The sequence below is a fragment of the Mustela nivalis genome (genome assembly GCF_964662115.1).
Source record: "Mustela nivalis genome assembly, chromosome: 3".
In the NCBI taxonomy this organism is placed as follows: domain Eukaryota; kingdom Metazoa; phylum Chordata; class Mammalia; order Carnivora; family Mustelidae; genus Mustela; species Mustela nivalis.
The window spans coordinates 155,223,702-155,248,615 of record NC_139022.1 but is presented as its reverse complement, the minus strand read 5'-3'; the positions used below and the strand labels follow the sequence as shown (position 1 = coordinate 155,248,615).

Genomic DNA, 24,914 nt, shown 5'->3' with positions numbered 1-24,914 from the left:
AAATAAAAATCTCTGGTTAGCCTGAGAGCAGTTATAATAATTCTTCTCAAAAAAGGGAAAAAAAGCGTGGATGGCGGGGGGCAAAATCCTGCTTTAACAAGAGTCTTGAGAAATCAGAACTGCCACACGAGTGAAAAATCATCAAAAAGCAGTAGCACGGTAGGGGAGGGGGCTCTTGTTTACTCCACGATGCAAACATTAGATGCACATTGCATTTATAAATAAATGGGTGAAAGGGGCGCCTGGGTGACTCAGAGGATTTAAAGCCTCTGCATCAGGTCTCTGCTCAGCAGGGAGCCTGCTTCCCTTCCACTCTCTCTGCCTGCCTCTCCGCCTGTCAAATAAATAAATAAAAATTTTAAAAAACAAAAACAAAAACAAAACAAAAAAACGGGTGAAAGCAGGCACGTATGGAGCTGTGCGGAGGAGAGGGGAGTTGTGACAGAAAGAGAAGCATTCTACTCCCTCCTCTCCAGGCACAGGCACAATAAGTACTTTTGAAGAACAAGCTTAACCCAAGACAGGCAGCCCATTAGGAGAGCTTGGGTGTGAGGCTGATTCATTTTCTGAAGAGAGCAAAATGTTTCTTCTTTGAGAACATGTTGAGCCCCCGTGAGGACGTGGATCCCCCCCCCCCCCCCGCTTCAATGAACCACATCCGCGGTTATCAGGCACCTAGTGGGAGCTCAGGCCTATGTCACAAGGATTCTTATGGACAAAGAGACAAGTGGGAGCAGGATTTTGAGGAAATGGCTACACCGGCCAGATGGTCTTGCCTGACAAGCTGCGAGAGTAGAAAATAATAGAGCATTTACGTTATTTTCCTCTCCAGTGATTCTACCTGCAGCCAAAACAAGGTATTCTATTGAGGAGCACCAGGACTGGGCTGTGAAGATGGGTAAAGAGGTGGAAGGTTACAAGGACCCCTGGAGCCCAAGAGAGAGGTCAGCAACTGCGAAGACGCTGTTTCTGCCCAGCTCTTTTGCTCCTGAGGTGTCTGAAGTAAGAAGTCAACAGTTTTATGGGCAGGCTAGCCCTATCACTCTCTAATATATTCCTGCCAGTGGTTCTCCCTTGTGTGTGAGGGGGAAAGCATCCTTTATTATGGAATATAGAGGAACAACTCTTCGACCTCTTCTGAGGAGTGTGCTGCAGCGACAGGAGGAGGGCCAAAACAGTCCCCAAGTCATGGAGGCCGAGCACAGCAGACCCACAGAGACTGGGTCCTCGATGCCCACAGATCCCTCTGGGGGCCCAGAGCGGAGAGTAGAGGAGTCTGCGGGGCACTTCCTGGTCGCTGCCACAGGACTCCCATGATGGCTCAGGTCCCCAAGAAGATAAATGCAGAAGCTGCAAGCTGCAAGGCCTCTTAAGGCCCAGGCTCTGAAACTCAGTATCACTTCTGCCACTTTCTGTTGGCCGAACTAGTCGAAGGCCTACTTGAATTCAAGAGGAGAGAAAATAAACTTTACCTCTTAAAAGGAAGAGTGGCAAAGTCGCCCTGCATAAAGGCATATGGGATGGATGGCACTGGGACTAATTCTAGAAAGTCTACCATAGTAGACCTGAAGAAAAGTTAGAGAGGTGCGCGCAGCACTCATCTCCTCACAGCTAGGCAACAAACAAACAAACAAACAATAAAAAACGAAGAAAAGCAAAACCAGCCACAATGTCACAACTAAGAGCTGACCAGGATTTCTGACTTCCCAGCCAGGGACAGGCCTGTGGAAGGCAAGGAGTCAGCAGCCCAGCCTCTCTCGTCCCCAGAGGTCAAGGTGACTCAGTCTGGGCTGGGGAACCGCGGCACGCAGGTGGAAGCGAACAGCCGCTGAGCGTTTAGCACGTGCTGGATTCTGTGCTCGGTGCTTTCCAGGCATCGACTGGGCCAATTCTCCAAGTCACTGTTCCTGCTCCATTTTACAAACAAGGAAACCAAGGCACAGAGGTTAATAGACAAAGACCCCAGCTATAAAGTGCTAAAGGGGGTTTTACACATAGTCTGACTCTAGAGACTGGGCTCTTAACAGAACTCCACTTGCCTTGGAAGCCCCTACTCTCAAGCCCTATGTCAAGTGTGGGTTCAAGAGGGCAGGGTGGGCGCAGCATGCGGGGTCAAGGCTGAGGTTGAGACGGCATGCCTGAGCGGCGGCCCCCGGATGGTAATGTGAGAGCAGTGCTTCCTGCTGGTAAGCCACAGCCTCTCAGTCTCTACGGAACTTTTCCAAGGCCATCTGCCCACTCAACAAGGGGCCCGAAGCCTGACACATGATGTTCTCACAAAAGGCTTCAAAGTTCCCTGTTGCTCTAGCCCCAACTCCACTTTAGCTGATAGAATCTGAGATTCTCCAACTCTTTGGCTCAAGCCTCCTGCTCCAGTCAGCTCCTGGAGCCTCAGCCACCTGCTCCTAATTGTAAGAAGAAGGGACACTGAGAACGACTGGATCGGAACACAGAAATGAAATCCAGTCTTGCTAGGGGGAGCCTCAGTTTCCTCCCATGCGAAATAAGGGATTAGGCCTTGTCTCCTCGGTCCCTTGCCCCTCCGGCCCAGGGCATTCTGAGGTCCCCAACAGACGAGAAGTGTGCATGCAGCCACCAGGGGGCACCGCACACTGAGGAAAAGCTAACCTCCGGCCAAGCTGTGCAGCTCAGGGCTGTTCTGGTCTGGCAGGCAGGAAAGAGACTACATGGGGAGAGGACACATCTACCCTGAGGTCCTGAGGACTCTTGAGAGAGTAAAGCAAGAGCTCCAAGTTGTTCAGAAGCTGGAATCTTCTGCAAATGAGGGTTTTGGCTCACCAGGCCCCCAAGCCTCTTTAGAATGGAGCACCTCCCGTATCAGGATGGCCAGGTCCCCTGGATGGCAGGTGGGATCAGAAGTAGGGTCGTGGAGAAGGCAGAGACATGCACTGACCTGGGATTCACCACCACCGCTTTCCCCTTTGTGGGGTCTGGTCGGGGGAAATTCCAGGCCCGAGACAGAGCTGGGAGAGGGCATGGAAATCACTTACCATCTAGGGAACTTGGGAGTTTTAATAACTAGAACCACCAGTAACAAATATCTGAAGGGATATCCAAATAATCTGACATTTTTGGTTTCCAGCATGGGTCAGCAAAGGACAGCCTGTGGCCAAATCAGGCCTGGGGCCGATTTCTATAAACACTGGAGCACAGCCATGCCGTCTGCGTACGTGCCGACTGCGGCTGCATCCGTGCTCCGTCAGTACAGGGGGGTGGGGGGGGGTGGGCGATGGGGGGAGCTGTGCAGCCCTTAATAGAAGAAAGAAAGGTCTTGCTATTTGAAGACATGAACCAGTACAGACAGAGCAAAACCCCCAATTAATGCTCCTTTTACCCTGCCAACACTTAGGTAGGGGGTACGCAGGATCCCATGCGGCACAGCTGTCTTGGCAGTCACATCCCCGAGGACATTTAGCAAATGTCTCACTAGGGCAAAGGCTGAGCACTGCAAACAAATGATTCTCATGGGCCCTGACATGTGCCCGCCACAAAGCTTGACTCTGCAGGCTGCGTACAGAATCCATACATAACTTTCCTCCTTACATACACGGGGATCTCTGGGCAGATGAAGGGGGTCATCTTACTTTGAAACGCGTTCCTTTCCGCTGGCCTTTGTCCAGTTTTGGCTTTTCCACATAAAGAGGGTTTTTGAGCAACATCTGGGCTTTGGGTTCAAACTGCACAGACCAGTCCCACACGGTGAGCAGATTCAAAGGCTTGCTTTGTGTCTCCTGGCTTTCCCTACCCTGCCAAAACAAGCACAGGTCACGATGGCTTCCAGGGAGGCGGAGGAGAGCGAACACACAGTGCGGACAGACTCGCACCAGGAAGGGCGCTCCTGCCCTGCCGAGATGGAACTCTCATGGGGTCCTCCTTTCTAAAGGCCTTGGCTGTCAGTGGTTGTTCGCGTAAGGCTTTGGGTGGGAAGGGAGAGAGGGAAGAAGGTCACCTTGTTTTCTAGTGGGCCACGTGCCAGCCACTGATGGGCACTTTCATGACAACCTTGTGAGGCCACTATTTCTCAGATTTTATACTTGAGGAAACTGAGGCTCAGAAAACTGAGGTGAACTGCCTGAGCTCTTGAAGCTGGTGAGCAGTGGGCTGTGATCCGGGGCTGTGTGACGGGAAGCCCAGGTTCTGTACCCCCACTTCACTGAGGAATTTGCTAAAACCACTCCCGAAGGGCCAGCTCGGGCAAACCCAGAGGCCAGCAGAAAGCTACCCAGAGGCACTCAGCCTGGTGAGAAAGTAAAACTCCCAGGAGCGAGGCCTCAAGGGAGACTAAAGGAGTTTAAGATGGAGACTAAAAGCCAAGCTGCCCTGCTCTGCTTCGTCTGTTTCTTCAGAGTAACTCCAGGCATCAGGTCAACGGAAGAGGAGGCTGATCATCTTTACAAAGGATAACTTTGAATTTTGCTTAATTCCTCAGTTCCAATACTTGCTCTCCAGCCCCAATATGTACTGTGTGGCCTTGGGCCAGTTACCCATCCTCTCGGTGCCTCAGCACCTCAGGGTCAGAATACCCCACAGGGTGCTGTGAGAATGATCAGTACTCGGAAAGCACTCAAGACAGGGCCCCGTGTAGACTTAGTGTGAAGCAAGTATTTTTTTTACATCAGAACTATTGCAACCTACTTGTGAGTCCGGGCTTCTTTAACGCACAGGTTCCTAAGAGGGACTCTTACCATATTAGTTTCTTTTTGATGAGGCGAATTGAAGAAGAAGGTGCTAAAAATAGGTATGTACAGACTATCTGACAGAACAGTCAGGTACGTCTCCGTGAAATCAAATGCCGGGGGATGCTGGCGCACCAGCTGCCAGACGCAATCCAAGAAAAGCTGGAACACGGGAACCTACGGGAAAACAAGACACACATTACTGAGCACGCACTAGGAGGCCAAGGCCATCTGTCCCGAGTTCAGAGGCGGCCGTCTCTACAGCTGTGGAATAACCACTTCTGAACACCATATTATCTGGGAACCATCAGTAGACGCCATCCCGTTCTGAGCAATGAACGTGCTCCACTGAAGCGGCGTGCCTGTAGGTCGGTATCAGTATTTGGCAGTACCGATCTGCGTAAAAGACATCTCAAAGACGAAATACATAAAATCTCTTTACTGATCAAGCACTGACAGTCGATGAATTACAACAGATTCTGAGGCTAGGGAACACTCTGAACCCCAATTAAGTGAAACTGTTATCTCCCCCCAAAAGAGTTCCACTCTTCTCGCTTAAAGATTATATTACCAAAAAACTGTTCTCAAATATTTTGAATTTTGTCCATATTCCTTTTCCCCCAAGATGATAATGCAGAAGAGATATAGGACATGAAAGAAGACAGAAGCAGCACAGGTGAGTTTCTAAGCTTTTTCCACAAATGTACAGATCTTTTTTAACTGGCAGCTTCCTTCATTAGCTACCCAGAGGAAAGCCCGTTAATGGCAGAGAGAGTTTTCTAGGGTGCTTTGTCATTCACAAAGTGTTTACCCTTTTCAGTCCCAGTGACCTGCGGGTGGGAAGATAGGCCATGTCATGGCCTCTCCCTGACGGAGGCTGCCTGCACCTCCACACAGCTCAGAGGGAGACAGGAGTCGGGAATCCAGCTCTTGAACCAAATGCAGGGCTGCATCCATTATATCACAACGCAGACCACCCCATTTTCCTTTAAAACTCTAATACGGTGTCAACTAAACTCAAGTATAAAAATATAAATTTAAGAAACTGGGGCACTTGGGTGGCACAGTAAGTTTTGGCTCCTGTCCTGATCTCAGGGCGGTGGGATCAAGCTCCATGTCGGGCTCCCAGCTTGGTGTGGCGTCGTCCTGGGATGCTCACTCCCTTTCCCTCTACCCCCACCCCTCAAAGAAATCAACCTTTAACGAAAAGAATAAAAAATTTTTTTTAATAAAAATAAATTTAGGGCCGCCTGAGTGGCTCAGTGGGTGAAAGCCTCTGCCTTCGGCTCAGGTCATGATCCCAGGGTCCTGGGATAGAGCCCCACCATCGGGCTCTCTGCTCAGTGGGGAGCCTGCTTCCCTGTCTCTCTCTGCCTGCCTCTCTGCCTACTGGTGATCTCTGTCAAATAAATAAATAAAATCTTTAAAAAGAAAATAAATTTTAAAACTTTAAGAAATGAAATAATAGTGGTCACATATTAGAAGAATAAAGAAAAACCAACAACTCCAACATGCTGATGTTGAGATGCTTAAAAATGTTTATATCGCAATTTTATTTTCTTAAAGATTTTATTTATTTGACAGAGAGAGAACACAAGCAGGTGAAGCAGCAAGCAGAGGGAGAGGGAGAAGCAGGCTGCCTCCTAAGCAGGGAGCCCAATGTGGGCCTCCATCCCAGGACCCCAGAATCATGACCTGAGCCAAAGGCAGACGCTTAACCAACTGAGCCACCCAGGCACCCTGATAGAGCAACTTTATTTCTCACCTCATCTTCCACTCAATGTATCATTTAAATAGAATGGAAAATATCTGAACCTTATTGTAGAGTCAGGAAAATGGGTTCAGAAAGTTTGCCTGACTTCTCCAAAGTCTGGGTGAAAGCAGACCAGACTGGATCTGCTCTTGGACTTATTCCTCCCGGACACGGAGTGCTCACTTTCTCAAGACATCCAAAACATACTCTTCCCCACGAAGTGTCAGCTCTCTCTGTCCATCAGGTTATTTGCATCCCATTAACCTTGGCAAAGTCCTCAGAAAGGCAAAGTCCATTCTAAGACTGAAAATGGTGATTTCCAGTCAGCTTGATGGGACACAGATGAGCAGAGACGAGGCCTGAAAGAAACCCCAAGGCCTCGCTAGAGAAACTGGGGTCTGTCAGGAGCACACCGAGGCCTGGAGGGCAGGAGCCACGGCTCTCCGACGGCATGCTGGACCAGGCTGCTCCCCACCACAGACTCATTTACTATCCAGAGTAAGAACAGCCATGAGTCATGCTCCTGGAGTACGGGAATTTTGCAGGGGATTTAACTAAAGAAAGTTCACCTGTTTTCATTTTACCTTCCACAATCATTAATAATGCAGCCAAAGGAGCTTGCACAGCCACAGCTGAGACAAGTGCACCACACTCTGGGGGCTAAACCACATTGCTAACTCTCCTACACTTGAATTCAGGGTCGCGGTGTGGAGCAATTCACATGGCCAGAAACAGAAGGGGCTGTGTTCACAACAGACATACACTGCTGATGAGGTCCTGGTAACAGATGACATTAACATAACCTCATCCTTCATTCTGAAAAGATTTATGTGTTATTATGCATTTTCTGTAAGAAAGTTGTATACTGGCCATTCTTTTTTTTTTTTTGCAAAGATTAACCTAACAGAAATTGTAGGAGTCTTTTCAATTAATTTTTATGAATCAGTATTATTCCCATCATGAAATAAATATCCACCCTTGGTGTACACAGTCTAGAAGAGAAGGCTCCGCACACACCAACATCCCTTTCCTCGGGGAAGGGTTCCGGTCCTGTTGAAAGCACACAGGGTCATCACACGGTGAAGTGAACACAGCGTTCCTAACACGCCCACCCGCATGCACTCTGCAACAGTCACCCTCCACCTGAAGACAGGTACGAAGTCAAGAGACCAGGCACTTCTGCGATGAGGACACTCACCTCCTCTTTGTCACTCTGACGGAGGTGGTTGCAGCGATCCAGGAAACAGTGCCCGCCCATGATCCACTCCTTCTGGACGAGGCTCTGGAAACCAGCCCTGGTTCGGCAGTGGGGGTCCATCATCACTTGTACCAGGGAGGAGAGGAGGCAGCAGAGGTCGGAGGCGTTCTCCTCTGGGAGGGGCCCCGGTGCCGGTACAAAGAGGCAGGAGAGTGTGAAGTTATGAAAAGCCGCCCAGAGCGCGTGCACTCGCACAGCTAATGACGGGGTTCCCCAAAGCAGAGTCGCCCTGCTCACTGATGGTCAGGCCCTACTTCTCTGAGGGCAAGGGCCGATGGGAAACAACGTAGGGTTTTCAGACCGAGAGACAAACTGCTTCTGGCCAGTCTCGTACAGGCTCCCACGTACTCTGGCCCTAAGCACGGATCTGCTTACTGGAGGAATAAGGAACAGCGGCCGAGCCCCCTGTCAGCAAGCGGGCATCCCGGCGTGCCGCACAGCAAAGGCACAACCACACACCTGATGGCGGCCTGCTGGGCTTCACAGACCAACTTCACACCTCTTTTGGCTACCGTGTCAAAGCTGGAGGCCTCAGTGGAACCACTGCTCCCAGGCTTGGCTGCTTCTCAGACTCACCTCGGAGCTCCTTTCCTGCACTCCCTCCTCTTTGGAGGAAGCTGAGATCTCTGGACTCCCTTATTCCCAGCTCCACAGCTCTTTCCCTTTCTGTCTGAGAGCACAGAGGGGCCTGCTTCCCTCTGCCTAGCCTGGAGGAGACTCCCCTCGGCCGACTCCCAGACGCCCATCCCTGAGCGCACGGTACAAAGCCCGAACGACGCAAATTCAGTTCACACGCTTATTTAGCATTCAGGACTCACAGCAAGTAAAAGCATACATTACCGTGCATACACTGGCCTTAGAGTTTTCAGATCCTAAAAGGTAGGATCTACATCCCCTGTGGTTTCCCCTTTACAAAAAGTGCAACTCCAGCAGCTACTTAAAAATGTCCCTGAGGATGGTGGCACGCGCAGCGGTGCAGAGAAACCTGAGAGTGAATTCTAAGTAGGCGGGTGCTTCCACCAGGAAACTTTTCACTCTGACCCTGGAACCAGGAGGCCTACATGTGCACTCCCGCTTCTCTTCCGGGAGACAGGTCTCCACTATGGGAGCACACGGATCGCCAAGAAACAGCTCCATCTACGGGGTGCTATCAGCCTCTGAAACAAGTTTCATTTTTAAAGGGATACTCCTTCTTGCATCTGAAGGGTATTCACAGCACATGAGTGGGTAACAACAGGAAGAGGGGCCAGCAAAGGAGAGTTCAGAGGAGACAGCTCAGTCGCCCACCTGAGAGCGAGTGACTTCTCATACCTCAGCCAAAGATGCAGATTTTGTTTGACGCGACTCTGGCTAGTGCCATCTGGCCCTGGGTAATTCCCCTCTCAGATCCTAATCCATCCCTCCTCCATTGTACCAGTCAGTCAGTCTGTTCTGTCATTGGTGGTTAGGTCTTTTTCAATAACATGTTCAGGTCAACTCTCTCGTTAAGTGGTAAACTTCTAGAAGACAGAAGTCTACAGCTCTGCACATGGTATGTGCTCAATAAATGTATTCAATTTGAAGTCACTGAGCCAATATCAGGTGGTACAGAAGCCCCAGGCAGACACATTTTCCAGCCTGCCGAGGAGGCGAGATTTCTGCAGTCACGAGTGCATCAGAGCAATGGTAAAAGCTTCAGGGCATGAAAGCAGGAGATGACCTACTGAACTGCAAGTGCAGATCTATACGAAGTTTAAAATATTCTGAACAGCAAACATAACATTTTAGCTCAGATTTAACCAATTTCAGCAACAACCTTTAAAAAAAAAAGTGGTTTACACCTGTTTTTACACATTCTGAATGTTTATGTCCTGTTGGCAAGTATAGCAAGTTAAGCCCACTGAGGAAAAGGAAATCATGACCCACAAAGTTTCTACAGCAACTGCACAACATTATCAAACACAAAGGCATAAAAATAACAATTAAACCATCCACGGGTTTCTTTATATAAAACAAATTATCAAAAGGTTTTAACTTTAACCAAGCTGAGTTAATATAAAACAAAATCCAAAGCACTGGAAATGTGAGCTTTGGTCAAGATACCAAACAATTCCTTCTTGGGCTGCAAATAGGTCTGCCAACTTCTAAACAAAGAATTTATTTTTAAAATTGTAACACTGACCTCAAATGCAGAGGAGACCAAGGTCAGAGAAGAACAGAATGGGAGGGATTTCTACTGGCTCACTCCTTTTACATGACTATTCCAGTTCCATAAAACTGTGTATACAGAAGCTGAATCTCAAGTGAAAGAAAATGAAAACCACTCTTTGTACTTTAAATATATTACCTAAAAGAAGAACGTTCATGTTTTGTGCTTCTAGACATTCTGTAATCTCTATTGCTTTTTTCAGGCAACGTCTAAATTGGAAAGAGACAAGAAAAGCGGCGTTAGTTCCTGAGGCTGGTATCAAAACGACGAGAAATTTAGACACAGAAAACTGAAGATTAAGGGAGACAATCTCATTTGTTTTTCCACTTGAAATCCTCCAGAAAAGAAGCAAATTACCATTTATACTACTCAGATACTGCAAGACATTCATTTGCCAATTAGAAACTGAAAAATTTCAGAAGGGAATCCCAGAACTGATGTTGAAACGTAGCTAGGTGATTTCTAAACTACAAACTCTTCTTGAGAACTCAAGCCAAGCCCCAGAGTCCCAGAAGACCTGCCAATGCCCACATCAGAAACTGTGCCGCACGCCTGCATCATTGAATTCAAGGTCACTTGCCAAACGTGTCGTTGTGGCTGACAAGACCGAAAAGACCCAGAAATCCCTTTTGTCTGTCTCTGCACACACTACTGCTTTTACAGCTTTGACTGTTCTCTACTTCTAATGAGGGTTCTCTGCCTGCAGAGGCGCCTTCCTTGGCTGACTCTTCACTGCTCTCTGCACTCCCCACATAATGAAGAGTTCTTTTCTATATGACATTCATCACTGTTTGCAATTATACATGCAAATTATGGGACATGTGGCAGGCTCTTCAAGATGTATTTGGTAATAAGTGTTTGGAGGACTGAGGCTCTGTGCCACAAACCTCCCCGACAGAACTGAGAGAGATGCCGTGCCAGGTCAAGGGAAGAATTCTTCTCTTTCTTCAAAAGAATCCCAGGGCTGGAGCTCATACCCCCAATCATCACCTCTGTTCTGTGCCTCCTTGTGTCCCCTCTTAACTTAATGGCAACAGAGGGGAACTAGTCAAACTATGAAGTAGGGAAGAGAATGTAATTCTGTCTCTGGGGCTCTCAACTTAATTCTAAAACCCAAAATGACTAATTGAGATTAATCATAAAGTTATGAAAAAAAGGGGCACCTGGGTGGCTTAGTTGGTTAAGTGTCTGCCTTTAGTTCAGGTTATGATCCCAGGGTCCTGCGATCACACCCTGTAATCATTTTTAAATAGATAATATATATATGAGACACAAATTCAAAACGTGTATAGGTAATATACACACGAGACACATTTTCAGTAAACAAGCAGCATCCCTGCCCTTCGCAATCCCGGTTCCTGCTTGGTTCTGGCTAGGAGGCCAGCCCTGCTGCCTCAGTTAGGATCTTGGGTTGCCACGTCCCCTTTCTGGCAGCCTTTCAATGCCTAGCCTAGAGCCTACAGAGATCTCTTTTGGAGCAGATCTCTTTTGGAGCATCTCTTTGCATGTCTATAAATTCAGACCAGACCTGCACAGAATATATAGCATGTAAAATCCAGCTGAGCCCTGAGTAGAACATGTGATCTAAGAACAGTTAACTATGAAACAGAAAACAGTTAAATTATCTGTCAATTTGCTTTACGACTTTGAATTAGAGAACTATAAAATTCATGAGCAAAACAATGGCTTGAAATACCTGGTTATGTCAAGCCAGCTGCTGCTTTCCAACAGAGAAAACCATTTTATATCAGTGTCCCAAAATTCAGTACTGTTATCTGGAAGAAAAAAAAAAAAAAAAGAGTAAGAAGTCAGTTTACTGTTCTCTTCCACATCTACCATCAAAAATCCATGCTACTCAAGCATACCATTCACACAGTCAGTCCTGGACTGGACTGCAGACTCCAAGCACGTATCCCTGCTTTTAGCAAGGGACATTTCCAGACTTTGGCTGAAATGGTGTTTGAACTTTAAGCCCCTGGAAGGGGGTGGCAGTCAAAAATGGGTATTTTAGATTTTTATTGCTCAAATAAAAAGTGCCCCACAGTATGTAGATAAAGTCACAGTCCTCCTTTTAACTCAACGAAGAGAGTAACATGTTTTAGGCAGAAATGGTCAGGACGCAGGCTATACTGTTCCTAGTAGTGGAAAATGCAACGCCGATACATCCTGATGCTGGGCAGCCCAAATTGGGAGACTTGGTTTCTACTGGCATCCTAAATGCACAAACACATTTTCCTTGCTCACACTACACCATCCTCCACAACCCCTTGATATAGAAAGCATGCATTTCATGGATGTCTAAGACTCGTCAAAGTTGCAAACTCAGATTAGTGACAAGGCAGACACCTCTGCAAGTCCTGGAAGATGAGAATGGAAGTGTAGAATCACAGTCCTGCAACGACTAGTGCAGTGAAGACCACACATTCAGGGATCATTTCTATCGTTTGTTACTAGAGAAGTTTCTACACACTAAATGTGCAGAGTACCCAAAATTTAAGATCTGCAAAAAAATTAAAAAATGAAAAACAACAAACTAGTACAATGTATCACTCTCAGCCAGGTCCCTGCTTTTTATTAATCTATTTTGTAACACACAACACAGTGTGTTCTCCTTAGCGGTGGACACTACTGTGTCCCTGGATGTCCTATTCATCTTTATCTCAAATGCCTCCATAGTCAGTGTATTTAATGGAAATTCCATAAATGTTGGCTGAAGAAATGAATCCTGAATTAGTTGGAATTTGCTAAGCTAAAAAGTCCAAGTTAGGGAAAAATTACATGTGAGCGTGACCAATCTCAGACGGTAACACAGACTCACTGAGGAACGAGGGGCATGGATAACTGAGCTAAACTGGGTGCAGGTCCTAAACTGCTCCTAATGGGCAGCCTGCGCAGGAAGCGGGGGAGGCTGGGACGTGCACACTTCATTTCCTACTTTGTCCATTTCTGCTTGATTAGAAGGGAAAGAAGGTATTTCCATGTGGGACGGGGAGGTCCATTCAATAAGACTTGAACCCAAACAGACCATTTGTTTAACAAATCACCGCGAGAGCCGGCGAGTACTGGCACTGCACGGTCCCATGACTTTTAAAGAAAGGAGTTCCAGTGTTCACCTCTGGGCAACCAGGGTGCTGGCGACTGAGAGAAGAGGAGGGGTGGGCCTGTGTTCACAGCCACGAGAAGGGGCGGTGGGGTAAAAGCCTGGGGAAAAATGGGGGGCGGACATGGCAATGACACGCCCCCTTGGCCGCTAACCCGCCCCTCCACTCTGCCACATCAACCCTCACGGCCACGAGCCTCTGGTGCAAACAGAGCCCAGGGAAAAGGCACCAACTTTCACCTGATCCACATGGCTTTCCCCATGTGACAGGAAGTTTTTACTCAGCATTCTTCTCACCTATCAGAAAGAGCTGCTTAAATTTAGAGTATGCAGTCTGGATGTCCTGCAGGGACAGGAAGTTGCTCGAAAGGTCTTCGGTTTTAACAGTTTCATAGGGTGGCCTGTGGATGGTCTTGTAAATTCTAGGTATCAAAAAGTAACACGAGATTAGAAGGGCAGATGTGAATTAGAAATGGCTTATTTGTCCTGAGCACGTACTAGGTGCCCAGGTCCGTCCACCACAGACTGCCGTCCCCAGCCGGCGGAGCAGGGGGAAATGGAAGCACACGGAGCACCTCCGGTTTAAGATTATGAAGATTAGAAGCTGACAGAGCCATGACTTGAAACCATGGCAATGTAATTTCAAAGTTGTCTTATTTTCTCTTTTTAATTCATCCACTTTGGGGTTTTTTTTTCCACATTTTGGAAAAATTTCAAACACGTATTAAAGGACAGTGACATAGGCCATGGCTTGGATTTGACCACCGTCAACACCGTAGCCATCAATCCACTTCCCCCAAACACTTTGGCATGCATCTATAAAAACAATGTGGTTGACATTTTTAATGATTATAATGACTCTTTTCAAAATTAATTTTTTTCAAGTTTATTTTTTCAATAATCTCTACTCCCAGTGTGGGCCTTGAACTCACAAACCCAAGATCAAGAGGGGCGTCCTCTACCAACTGAGCCAGCCACATACCCCTCCTTTCAATGTGATTAAAAAGAACCGCTCTAGGGGTGCCTGGGTGACTCAGCCCATTAGCCATCTGCCTTTGGTGCAGGTCAGGATCCCGGAGTCCCAGGATCGAGCCCTGCATCGGGCTCCCTGTTCAGTGGGGAGTCTGCTTCTCCTTCTCCCTCTGCTCTTCCCCCACTCATGCTTGCTCTCTCTCTCACATAAATAAGATCTTTAAAAACAAACAAAACCCAATCACTCTATGTATGTGCTATTCCCAAGCGCTAAGTTGTCAGCAGGTAAACAGGAGGAATACTATTAAGAACTGTTCCCCGGCTTCTGGGAAAGGAAGAACTGAGCTAGTCAGTAACAAAATGCAGAACAGTATTCACCCATCCAAGAAGCTCTTCTGGTTTTGTAAAAGGCCATCATCCGGTTCTTTGGGCAGTGCTGACATTTTCAAAATGGCACATCCATTGTGGCAGGACCAGCACCATATCTGCAAGGGGGAATAAAGGTTTTTCAGACATAACACACAATCCAGCAGGAGACAGAAAGCTTAGCCTTTAAATTCATACAGGCAAACATTTCATGTCAGTAAGACGTGGCCAGATGTACTCAACTGTTAAGCCAAAGAGTAGTTACACACGGAGAAACACAGAATTAGTCTTAAAACAAACCAGTCTAGATAGTCACACTGAGCCTTGCTTATGGTCTAACGTACACCTTTGGACTTGGCTTTAGTGCTGGGAGCCTAGACGGCAGCATCGCCACTGACATCAGCGCACAGACCGCACTAGTTAGCTCGGTCATCCGTCCGCTAACCCGTCTGATTCTCACAGTCACGCTCTGAGACAGGGAAGATCCTCAACCCCATCAACAGCAGGAAACTGAGGCCTGGAGAGACCCAAGAACCTCCTCAAGCTGCACTCCCAGTTGCAGCACTCTGACAAACGGCCGGATGGCAAGCAGCGGGCAGCTCCCGTCACCACAGAAAGTTCACGCTGGAACGAAGGGAAGCTGGCGATTCAACACAGAAGGCCCGTAGGTGCAGGGCAGTGCACTGCGCAAAGACGATGTGAAGAAGGCTAAGATATGGGTCTACCTTCAAGGAGTTTATAGTTTCAAAAGGGAAATATATTTACAAACATAATAAAAGGTAGAATGTGGTAAACGAGAGAAGAGAATTTCAAGGAAGAAAGGGAAGGCAAGAGGAGGAAATCCTAAGAATGACTGTAAGTGACAGACAGGCTCAGGGGGTCAGGCACTTTCTGGCTACAGTGGGGGCTTTTGTCTGTTTGCTCTGATTTGCAGGAATGAAGGGAAATGAGGACTGATCTTGGGACAAAGTAATCTGCTGGGAGAGCCTGGCTTGGAGCGGAGGGCAAGGCTGGTTGGGGCCGGGGAGTACCGTTGTGGACTTTGAGCCCCATAAAGGCCTGGTTAAGGGTTGAGAATGGCTAGAGGCCAGCCACCACTCTGCTGACCGAGTTCTCAGCCTTAGCTCAAAGGAAAACTGAGAGGAAGAAGATGTCTTCCATAATTCTGCTACGGGGAGATGGTACTTTTTTGCTAATCATCTGCAATGAATGGTGTATAAAGCATACACTGGCCATGCTAGCAGCAGACGCCAGGGCCACGAGGTTCAAGATCAGCACCCGGTCCAGGTGATACTCTGTGCTACACTTAGAAAGCCGGGAGGCAGAACTGGTTTGGGGTTTCAGGGGAAGAGGACAGAATTGGTGTTGGGTATACTAGGTGTCCAGTGCCGACAGGACACCCACGTGCAGATATCCAGAAGGCACAGTAGATGAGGGGTTACAAGTTTAGGAGGGGAAGGCGGCCTGGGGCTGTGGACATGGCAGCTGGCTGCCAGCTGACAAGGGAGAGACGATGCGCGCACCCAGGCAGAGAGGACAGAGGAACACAGAACCGCTTTAGGAAATACCAAAAAGCAGTGACTCCCCTTCTCTGGGCCAAGCCATACTTTGACTCATTAAGATTGAAAATGAGGCTGGAAGTGTTAGGACATGGAGACAAATCAAAAGGCCCTTTGCTGACCTCTCCCTCCCTTACCCAACGTCATGCTAAGCACTCTAATGTACAGAAACCAGCACGCAGTTCCTAGCCCTCTGCCAGGGGTGGCGGTATTTTGAATGCCCAAGCAATCCTGTCCCCCTACGTGGTGCAGCTCACTTGGATAAAAGGGGAGACACTCTTAGCTACGACTAAGTGACAGGTTCTACAAAAATTATGTGTCCTTTATCCTTTTTACTCTCTTCTCCTGGGGTAGAAGGGTTGGCTCTCGATGATATTTGACTGTTAATAATTCATTTTTTTCTTTTTAAAGATTTATTTACTTGTCAGAGACAGAATGAGAGAGAGAAAACGTGTGAGGGGGAGGGTCAGGGGGAGAAGCAGGCTCCCTACTGAGCAGGGAGCCTGATGCAGGCTCCATCCTGAAGACTCCAGGATCATGACCTGAGCTGAAGGCAGTCACTTAACCAACTGAGCCACCCAGGCGCACAAATAATTCATTTTCTTTTGAGGTCACAACCATACCTGTCTCATCTCATCTGAGGCAATTCCCTTATTGTTCTCTATTTGAAAAAAATAAATAGAAAACAAGCAAACTTCTTGGTCGAAGACAGACTTCTCACTGGAATTTAACAAAACACTTGTCTTCTCTTATTATAATATGCATAATTTCTGTCTGGTGTCTTAGTATAAATGTCTTGACAACAAACAAGAATCACTGTCTGTTAATCCTGTTTAACTTTTAAAAGGGAGAGGGGAAATTATTCATTACTTGATACATCTTTAGGTATCTCTCTGAAGAGAGCCCAAAACAGAGTTTTAGGGGGAAATCTACAACTGGAGGCTAGAGAGCAGTGTGAGAAGGAAGGAACTATTAAAGAGGTCAGAAGACTGAGAAAGCACAGTGTGTCCAAGACAAGATAAGAATTTAGACACAAAAAAGGTCGAGACCATAATCAGTTTCAAACGTGCAGTGCTGGTACAGGGAGGGCTGGTACAGGGGAGTGCTCGTACTGGGGGGCAGCGCTGGTACAGGGAGTGATGGTACTAGGGGGCAGTGTTGGTAGGGGAGGGGGCAGTGCTGGGACAGGGGAGTGCTGGTTCAGTTGGGGGGCTGTGCTGGTATGGTGGGGGGGCAGTGTTTGTTGGGGGGGGGGTGCACAAGGCCAGCTGACTTCTGGAGGGTCCACCAGCAGAGCAGGGGGTAAAAGTCATCTGTAGGAGAAGATATGAGTAGAGATTGGAGGGAAAATTAGTACAGTCTTTGAAGATGTTTGTCAGTACTGGAAGAACAAGATAGTAGTATAACTCTTAACGAGGGGCTTCTTCAGATCAGGGGAGGCCTGAGTGTGCCATTGGGTAGAGCAGAACACCAGGAAAGATCCACGGAGAGGAGCGAAGGCTGATGGAAGCGGGGTCCTGACAAAGCAAGGGCACGTGAGATCAGGAGCCAGGCAGCTGTTTAGATTCAGGAGAAGGAAACAGGAGCACAGAGAAAACCCACAGGATGTGAGGGGGAAAGCTGAGGGAGGTCTTGTCACGGGTTGTCCAAGATCCCACAGAAGTTGGGGAAACATCGTCTCTCAGTACAAAAGTTAAGAATGGAATTACAAACTTGAAGAGAATGAATACATTGCTTACACCAGCCCTAGGAAGGAACGATACAGAATGCAAAGGGAGTTGAACAACAGACTGCTGAGCAGAAGAAAGGCCCAACCAAGGCAAGGTAACACACGCCTTTCACATATCCCATTCAGTAACACTCTGCTGTTTGGTTCGAAGGATCTTCAGCAATGTTCACTCACCCTACAACCAAAAAAGATCAATACTCAGGGGTTGGAGAATAGCAGAGGGTAAAGGGAGCCAAAGTTGCTAGCATAAAAGCAAGAATCTACATACGTGCAGGTCTTCACTGAATGTAAGTAAAGGTAAGAAAAAACACACTAGCTGAAAAGTCAGGGTAAGAAAGCATGGAGATACAGAAAGGTTCTGGAACTAGAAAGTGGTAATGGTTGCACAGCACTGTAAGTACACAAAAATGCCACCAATGGTAAATTTTATGTTCTGTGTACTGAGAGCTCTGTGCTCCCTGGGGAAACGTGTCAATTCCATCTTGTATAATATTCTTCTGCTGTCCATTCATGCAAACTCCAAGACCAACTTTCAGGACATATCTAAAAAAAAGTGAGAACACCCTCCTACTATTTTATCAAAGTTATGCTGCTGGCTCCCCACTCTGGTCTCATCAGAACATTTTCTACTTCTCTGCCCCAAGGCCTGGCTAGAACACAGTACCCAAGTTTCAACGCTGGACGGAGAGGCAGCCTATTTGCACACGTAGAGACAATTCACCTTTGTTTCTTCCCACAGAGCTCACCCTCTTTTCCTCGATCTATCTCTGAAAGGCTAAAGAATGAAGACCGTCATTTTCATTGTTCGAAAACAGTGATTCTCAAAATGTAGTCTACAGATTGGGGCAGTGGGTCCCAAGATCCTTTCAGATGGTCTGAGAATAATACTAAGAAGTAACTGTCCTTTTCGCTGTGCTGACATTTGCACGGATGGTGCCAAAGCCCTGGTGGGTGAGACTGCGGGGGCCTTCGCACCAGTCAAGGCTCTGCTCCCAGAGGGGACTGGCCACCACTGTATTCTTCACAGCCCCACGCTCACAGAAAAAAAAATGTTTTACTTGAGAATGTCCTTAATGGATGACTAAAAATTATTAGTCTTATTAGTCTTGACCATTACAGATTAATAGTCAATATTAATAGGCTTTATAATTGCTCTGATGGAGTGGGAAGTACACTCCAAGCACTGAAGAACAGTGTTTGTCTTGAGGAAAAGCACTTATGAGACTGCGGTAAGAGGTGAACTGGCTGCTCTCTTCATGGAACTGAAGGAATAAGTGAGAGTCAAACACTGGGTGTTCAGACTTTGCTATGCGGCAGATGTCCATCCTCAAAACAAAAAAAAAAACAACAAAAAAAAGAAGGAAGTGACCCTATCACTTCAAGGAAAACAACTGACAAATTGTTGCAAATGATAAAAACTGAAGTTTCATACAAAAATTAGAACTGTGGAAAACTAATCTCTGCCTCTAGCTAGACAGCTTCCCAAAACATTTTCTGATGAGACAAGGGTGATGTTAATTTTTATGTATGTAATTTTTTGTATGTAATTATGTATGTATGTATGTAACTCTTCAAGTCTGTAAAATTTATGTAATTTTATGTGATGTGATTTTTATGTAAGGAAACATACTAATATTTGGATGATCTGTATAACCCCCTGAACCAATACTTTCCAAATGACCACTAAATAAGGTCATAAAATCATGTTTTAAGACCTATTCCAGGGGCGCCTGGGTGGGTTAAACCCTCAGTGGGTTAAAGCCTCTGCCTTTGGCTCAGGTCATGATCCCGGGGTCCTGGGATCGAGCCCCACGTCGGGCTCTCTGCTCAGCTTCCTCCTCTCTCTCTCTCTGCCTGCTTCTCTGCCTACTTGTGATCTGTCTGTCAAATAAATAAATAACATCTTTAAAAAAACAAAACAAAAACAAAAACCTATTCCAAGTACAAGACAGACCCCATGGATTTTAATTTAGTAAAGAGTGAAAACTTCATTATGTTTTCAGATTCTTTTTTTTTTTTTCTCCCCAAAGATTTACTTATTTGTCAGAGAGACAAAGAGAGAGCACAAGTGGGGGAATGGCAGGCAGAGGCAGAGGGAGAAGCAGGCTCCCCGCTGAGCAAGGAGCCTGATGTGGGACTCTTGATCCCAGGACCCCGGGATCATGACCGAGCTGAAGGCAGACATTTAACCAACTAAGCCATCCAGGTATTCCATATGTTTTCGGATTCCTTACTGCTATTAACCTTTATGAAACCACCACTCATTTTTTTGTCATACCATCAAAGAACAATATTCTGAATTATCTGAAAAGGTGAATAAATATTCCTCCCTTTCCCTAATATGGATCTGCGTGAGGCTGGATTTTCTTCATGTACTTCAACCAAACCCTAACATTCTACAACAGACTGAATGAAACATACAGAAAAAAGAATCCAGGGGTCTTCCATATTTAAAAATGTAAAACACTGCTATTGTTTTTATTTTGAACTATAGTTATTTTTCACAGAAATGTGTTATTTACACTAACATGTAATAAGTTTATTGCTAAAATAAACTAAAATTCTTTGTTTAACATTTCATATGGTGAATATCAAATAATATAATCCACATCAACAAAAAGTCTTTGAAATCCTCAATAACTTTTTAGAGTATAGAGTGCTGAGATCAGAACGTATGAGAACCACTGCTCTTAATCAAAGGTTACAAACTAGTGGGACATGAGCCAACTCTAGCCCAAAGCCCTGTTTTTAAACATCTGAATCAGTTGCATACATTTAGAAATCAGGGAAATTCACAACTCATGTAAAAATCCCTATCTCTGGCTCCTCCTGAGAAATCAGGGTATCTGGCAAGACCAGGCCCTAATTCCCACATGGCACAGACTGGCTGGCAGAGAAAAGCAGCCTTCCCTTTAACTCAAGGGGACGGTCTCCGGTTCATTGCAAGGGCCAAGCTCATTACCTGCCCTACCTTCATGGGCTTCTGGGCATGTGACCCCTGATTAAACATCTTGCCTCCCATATAGGAGTGATCTTTCTCATGAACGAGCCATGTGCACAGTACAGCATTTATATGTAATTCTTATTCCTTCCTAAATTCCCTGAAGGCTTGGCAACTCCCAACCACCAATTAGACACTGAAGTAACTGCCAGAGTCTTGCTTTCTTTGATCAGTGACACATTAAATATGGCTCCCACCCCAGTCTATTCTGTGAGAACTAAGTAAATGCTCCATGTTGTCTCTGGGAGAAAACATGGCCACATCTACTCAAAAATTAATAGTGGGGCCAAAACCAATCTTAAATCCTACTATCTTCAGAGTGGGGGACTCAGCTTCAAAATAATTTCAGGTATAAAATCAGGCTGCCTTTCAACACTAGGCAGATCTGTAATCCTCTTCCAGCTCTAAGATGTTTCTGCCAAAGACTACTGCATCTGTGAAAACTTTAGAGCTGTCCCAGGGAACCTCATGTCTGAGAGACTCTTTTAGTGGGCCCCTGAGACGTTTCTGGATTACTTTTGGACGGAGGACTGAAGCCAAGGGCCTTAAATAGAATAATCTGCCAGAATGGGTTGATGAGCAACCCATGGCTATTAGGGTTTCCAGATGTACTTACTGGTATGCCACGGCCCTGAAAGCATCGCACGTCCTCTTCAGGAAGAGGGGTGGGGACAACAAAGTATGCTGGCAATCTAGAAGAAAGAAATGTCATCAGTTTTAGTACTGGAGTAATTCACTAAATATGAAAGCTCAACTTTAATGAACAGAGGAAGCGAAATAGAGTGGTAGGACACCACCCATATTTCCCTCCTAAGAGGAACCAGGGCAGATGAACTATCTCTGGTCTACCCAAATCCTAGCTCTGCCTGATTCTGTGTGACCCTAAGTAAGCTACCCCACTCTCTGGGTCTGTTTCCTCATCCATGAAATGAGGAGATTGAATGTATGATACCTACAAGTCTATGAATTTCAAAATCGGGAGTGATCTTTCTTATCACACAGAGGCAATTAAGCACCCATGCTTTCAGTCAGACTAATATAAAAACCAGTAACTAGGGGTGCCTGGGTGGCTCAGTGGGTTAAAGCCTCTGCCTTCGACTCAGGTCATGATCCCAGGGTCCCGGGATGGAGTCCCGCATCGGGCTCTCGGCTCAGCAGGGAGCCTGCTTCCCCCTTTCTCTCTTCCTGCCTCTCTGCCTACTTGTGATCTCTGTTTGTGAAATAAAAAAATAAAATCTTAAAAAAAAACAACAACAAACCAATAATTACAATGACTGCTGCCTAGACATTTTGCCAAGCATTCTGACAAACATTTAAGTGCTTCCTCTATGCCAGACTTGAATTCCTTAACACAAATTATTCACTTTATCCTCCCTACAACTGTATGAGGTATGTACTACTATTATTCCATTTTACAGACAGAGACACCGAGACAGCACCCCTGAGGCCCTTCATAGGTTATGCAACAAAGTAAGCATTAGTAGAGCTACGACCTGAACCCAACCAGTACAACTTCAGTTTCTATATACGAAAATTTAGGTGGTAAAAATAACCTAACTGGTAGGAAGTGGGAAAATCAGGTTTTCAGAGTTGCAAAGAGCAGAGATATACAGAGACACTACCTCTTCCTCTAGTTAGCAAACACAGGTTTCTATTAATAAGAAACCTGCTAAGTTCGATCACCGTGGAGCTGGAAAACCCTTTCACTCAAAGAGCTTGAAATAAAGCCTCAGGGGAAGTAAGAAGGTTGTCTATGGTGTAAGAAGCACAATGGGAACAACCAGATGATGTCTGTACACATACTGTATGTTGGAAGTAAGTCCCGTAAACATCAGGCGATGGGAGAGAGTTGAGGAGGTTGCCAGGTGAAAGTGAGTGGGTCCCTAGATCTAATCAATCCATAGTGAATGGAGCACCATTTTCATTACCAGCAAAATCCAGATTTTAGGAAATGATCAGAAAATAGCCTGATTTCTTCAAATAAATTGCAAGAAAACCAATAATGACGGGAAGACCTACAGAGTAAGAAACGTGAGAAATCTATCAATCAATTGCAAGATATCAATCTCATTCAATCTTCATTAATGATAAAATGGATAAAAAGATGAAAATTGTTCTAAAAATTTATAAAAACAACGGGGAAATTTTTGAACACTGACTTATGTTACTGAATGATATTGAGAGTTTTAATGTTAAAATCTGATAAGTGTTTGATAATGGTTTTACGGTTATATTTATAAAAAGAGTCCTTAATTGTTAGAGAGGTATGCCAAAAAATTTATGAATGAAATGTAATGAGGTCTGGGATTTATTTCAGAATAATCCAAGGGAGGCACAGAGAAAACAGGATTAGGTGAGTTAATAATTGTTGAGGGGGGGTGATGGGTAAAAGGGAATGTATCATATTCTCTTTTCTATTACACTGCTTGAAATTTTCCATTAAAAAAATCTTACAGGTTATTAAAAAGGAAAAAACTCTCATTATATTATAGAACCAGGTTTAGAAAACACTGGTCAAGGACAAGATACTTCAAAATTTTTAAGAATCATTTGACTTCAAAGTTTGCTGTGTCCAGGATATTTTCTTGTAAGTCTGCTTTAATACACTGGTGGCAAGGTATCCCTTCTTCATGTGTTATCACTGAAGTAAACACCCTCCCTCCAAAAAAAACTCTCTTCACAAATTACTGAAATCACAAATCATTAAAATCACATGGGAAGATTAAAAACCTCCCTATGTTCAGGCTCCCCCCGCAGGACTATGAAGATCAGACATTTGAAGAAAAAAATCCAAAGCTCAAAAGCTCCCCCATGTTCAAGGAGGAGGACAGCTGAATATATGATACCTACAAGTCTACAAGTCAAATGTTCTGGAAGATCGTGCTACTCCAAGTATGCAGCAGCGTCCTCTGGACAGCACATTTCTCCAGCTCAACCTCAGATCCACTGAATCAGAATCTACATGTTAATCCCCAGGTGACTGAGGAAGCAGGGCGGCTGCAGCCCACAACCCACCAACAGACCACAGCTTCTCAGTCTCCTCAGGAGAACTACCTGCGGGGAGGCGTCTGGGGGGTAGCACTGAGTCTTAGCTCCATCCCCAGAGGCTCATTCTACACAGCTGAGGCCACAAGGTCTTAAGAAATTTGCATGTCTTCTCCTACTAGTACTAGTGAGGTTCAATCTTTTACCATGCTGGTTAGCTAGTTAATTTTCTCTTATTAAAAAGAGTCTTTCATCAAAGGGGGGAAAATGCCAGAACCAAGTATATTAGCATATGCAGCACGCAGTGGCTCCAGAAAGGACGCTGCACAGAGATGGACAGCTCTGCACCTGTGAGGGGAGTCCGTGGTGTCCTCTCTTGTCCCAGCGAACTACTAGGAGGTTCCACGGGCTCTCTGCTGTGAGGCTCCCAATGTCCACAAAAAGCTAACTCTCTCTCCTTGAAGAGCTGTCATTTTAACTCATCAGGACGAGCTTTCAAACACAAAGTCAACAGCCCTTCCAAATACAGGACGACATTATTACTGAAGGGAAGTTGCCCGATCTGCTCTGACCTAGCCTTCATTAGGGTGAGGAAACCCTCAGAGGGACAGCAATGTCTTCCTGGAGCAGCGTCAGTTCAGAGGCTCCCCTGTGTGACATATGCCCACAGGATAATAGACCTTCTGATACCTTGACAGGGAGGCAGGATGAGAGAAAAAAGGCTTTTCAGGAGAAGGAAGACTGAAAAGTTAGGTCTGACCTTGGGAGAAGATGAAGTAGACACACAGTTTCCTGTTATCCAAACTGACTGGAGTGCCTGCTAACTACTGAAGGAAGGGCTTTCATTAATTTACTCATTCTGTTTCCTATTTATTGAGTATCTCCTAAAACCAGGCACTGTACTTGGTACTGAGGATACAATGATGAAAAAAAAAAAGTGTCCTTGATTCCCCAGAGCTGACAGTTGCAGAAACAAACATTTCCAAATGGTGACACAGATAAAAATAAACTCACAATTGTAGGAAGTGCTGTGAAGAGAGGCATGAGCACAAAGAAAACCCTCCCTGAGACCTGACCGAGTCTCGGGCAGGCTCCCTACGAAAGTGACACCTCGGCTAGGATCTGACAAATAAGAGGAAAGCAACTACCCTTGTGCTGCTAAAAGCAAAAGGAGCATCCCAGATTGGAGACCACACAGAAAAGGCCCATGATGGGGGGTCGCTATGATCAGAGAGGGGAGAGAGGCCAGTCAGGCAGGAGTCAAACCATGAAGGGCCATGTAGAGAACAGAGAATGGGTGCTGGGG

General features: G+C 46.0%; 2 protein-coding genes across 4 annotated transcripts in view; one reads left to right on the top strand and one right to left on the bottom strand.

Annotated features, from left to right (window-relative positions):
- Positions 1–24,914, top strand: part of SUB1 (SUB1 regulator of transcription) — a 484,727-nt gene that overhangs the window by 208,244 nt on the left and 251,569 nt on the right. The gene's annotated exons all lie outside the window — the stretch shown is intronic.
- Positions 1–24,914, bottom strand: part of MTMR12 (myotubularin related protein 12) — a 71,424-nt gene that overhangs the window by 2,947 nt on the left and 43,563 nt on the right. For all 3 annotated transcript variants that reach the window (XM_082724485.1, XM_082724487.1, XM_082724486.1), the window contains 8 exons: positions 21,240–21,315; positions 14,347–14,453; positions 13,294–13,418; positions 11,593–11,671; positions 10,035–10,105; positions 7,649–7,821; positions 4,707–4,874; positions 3,606–3,767 (listed from right to left, as the gene is read on the bottom strand). In XM_082724485.1, coding sequence (XP_082580611.1) covers positions 3,606–3,767; positions 4,707–4,874; positions 7,649–7,821; positions 10,035–10,105; positions 11,593–11,671; positions 13,294–13,418; positions 14,347–14,453; positions 21,240–21,315 — 961 coding nt within the window. The remainder of the gene's footprint in view (positions 1–3,605; positions 3,768–4,706; positions 4,875–7,648; positions 7,822–10,034; positions 10,106–11,592; positions 11,672–13,293; positions 13,419–14,346; positions 14,454–21,239; positions 21,316–24,914) is intronic.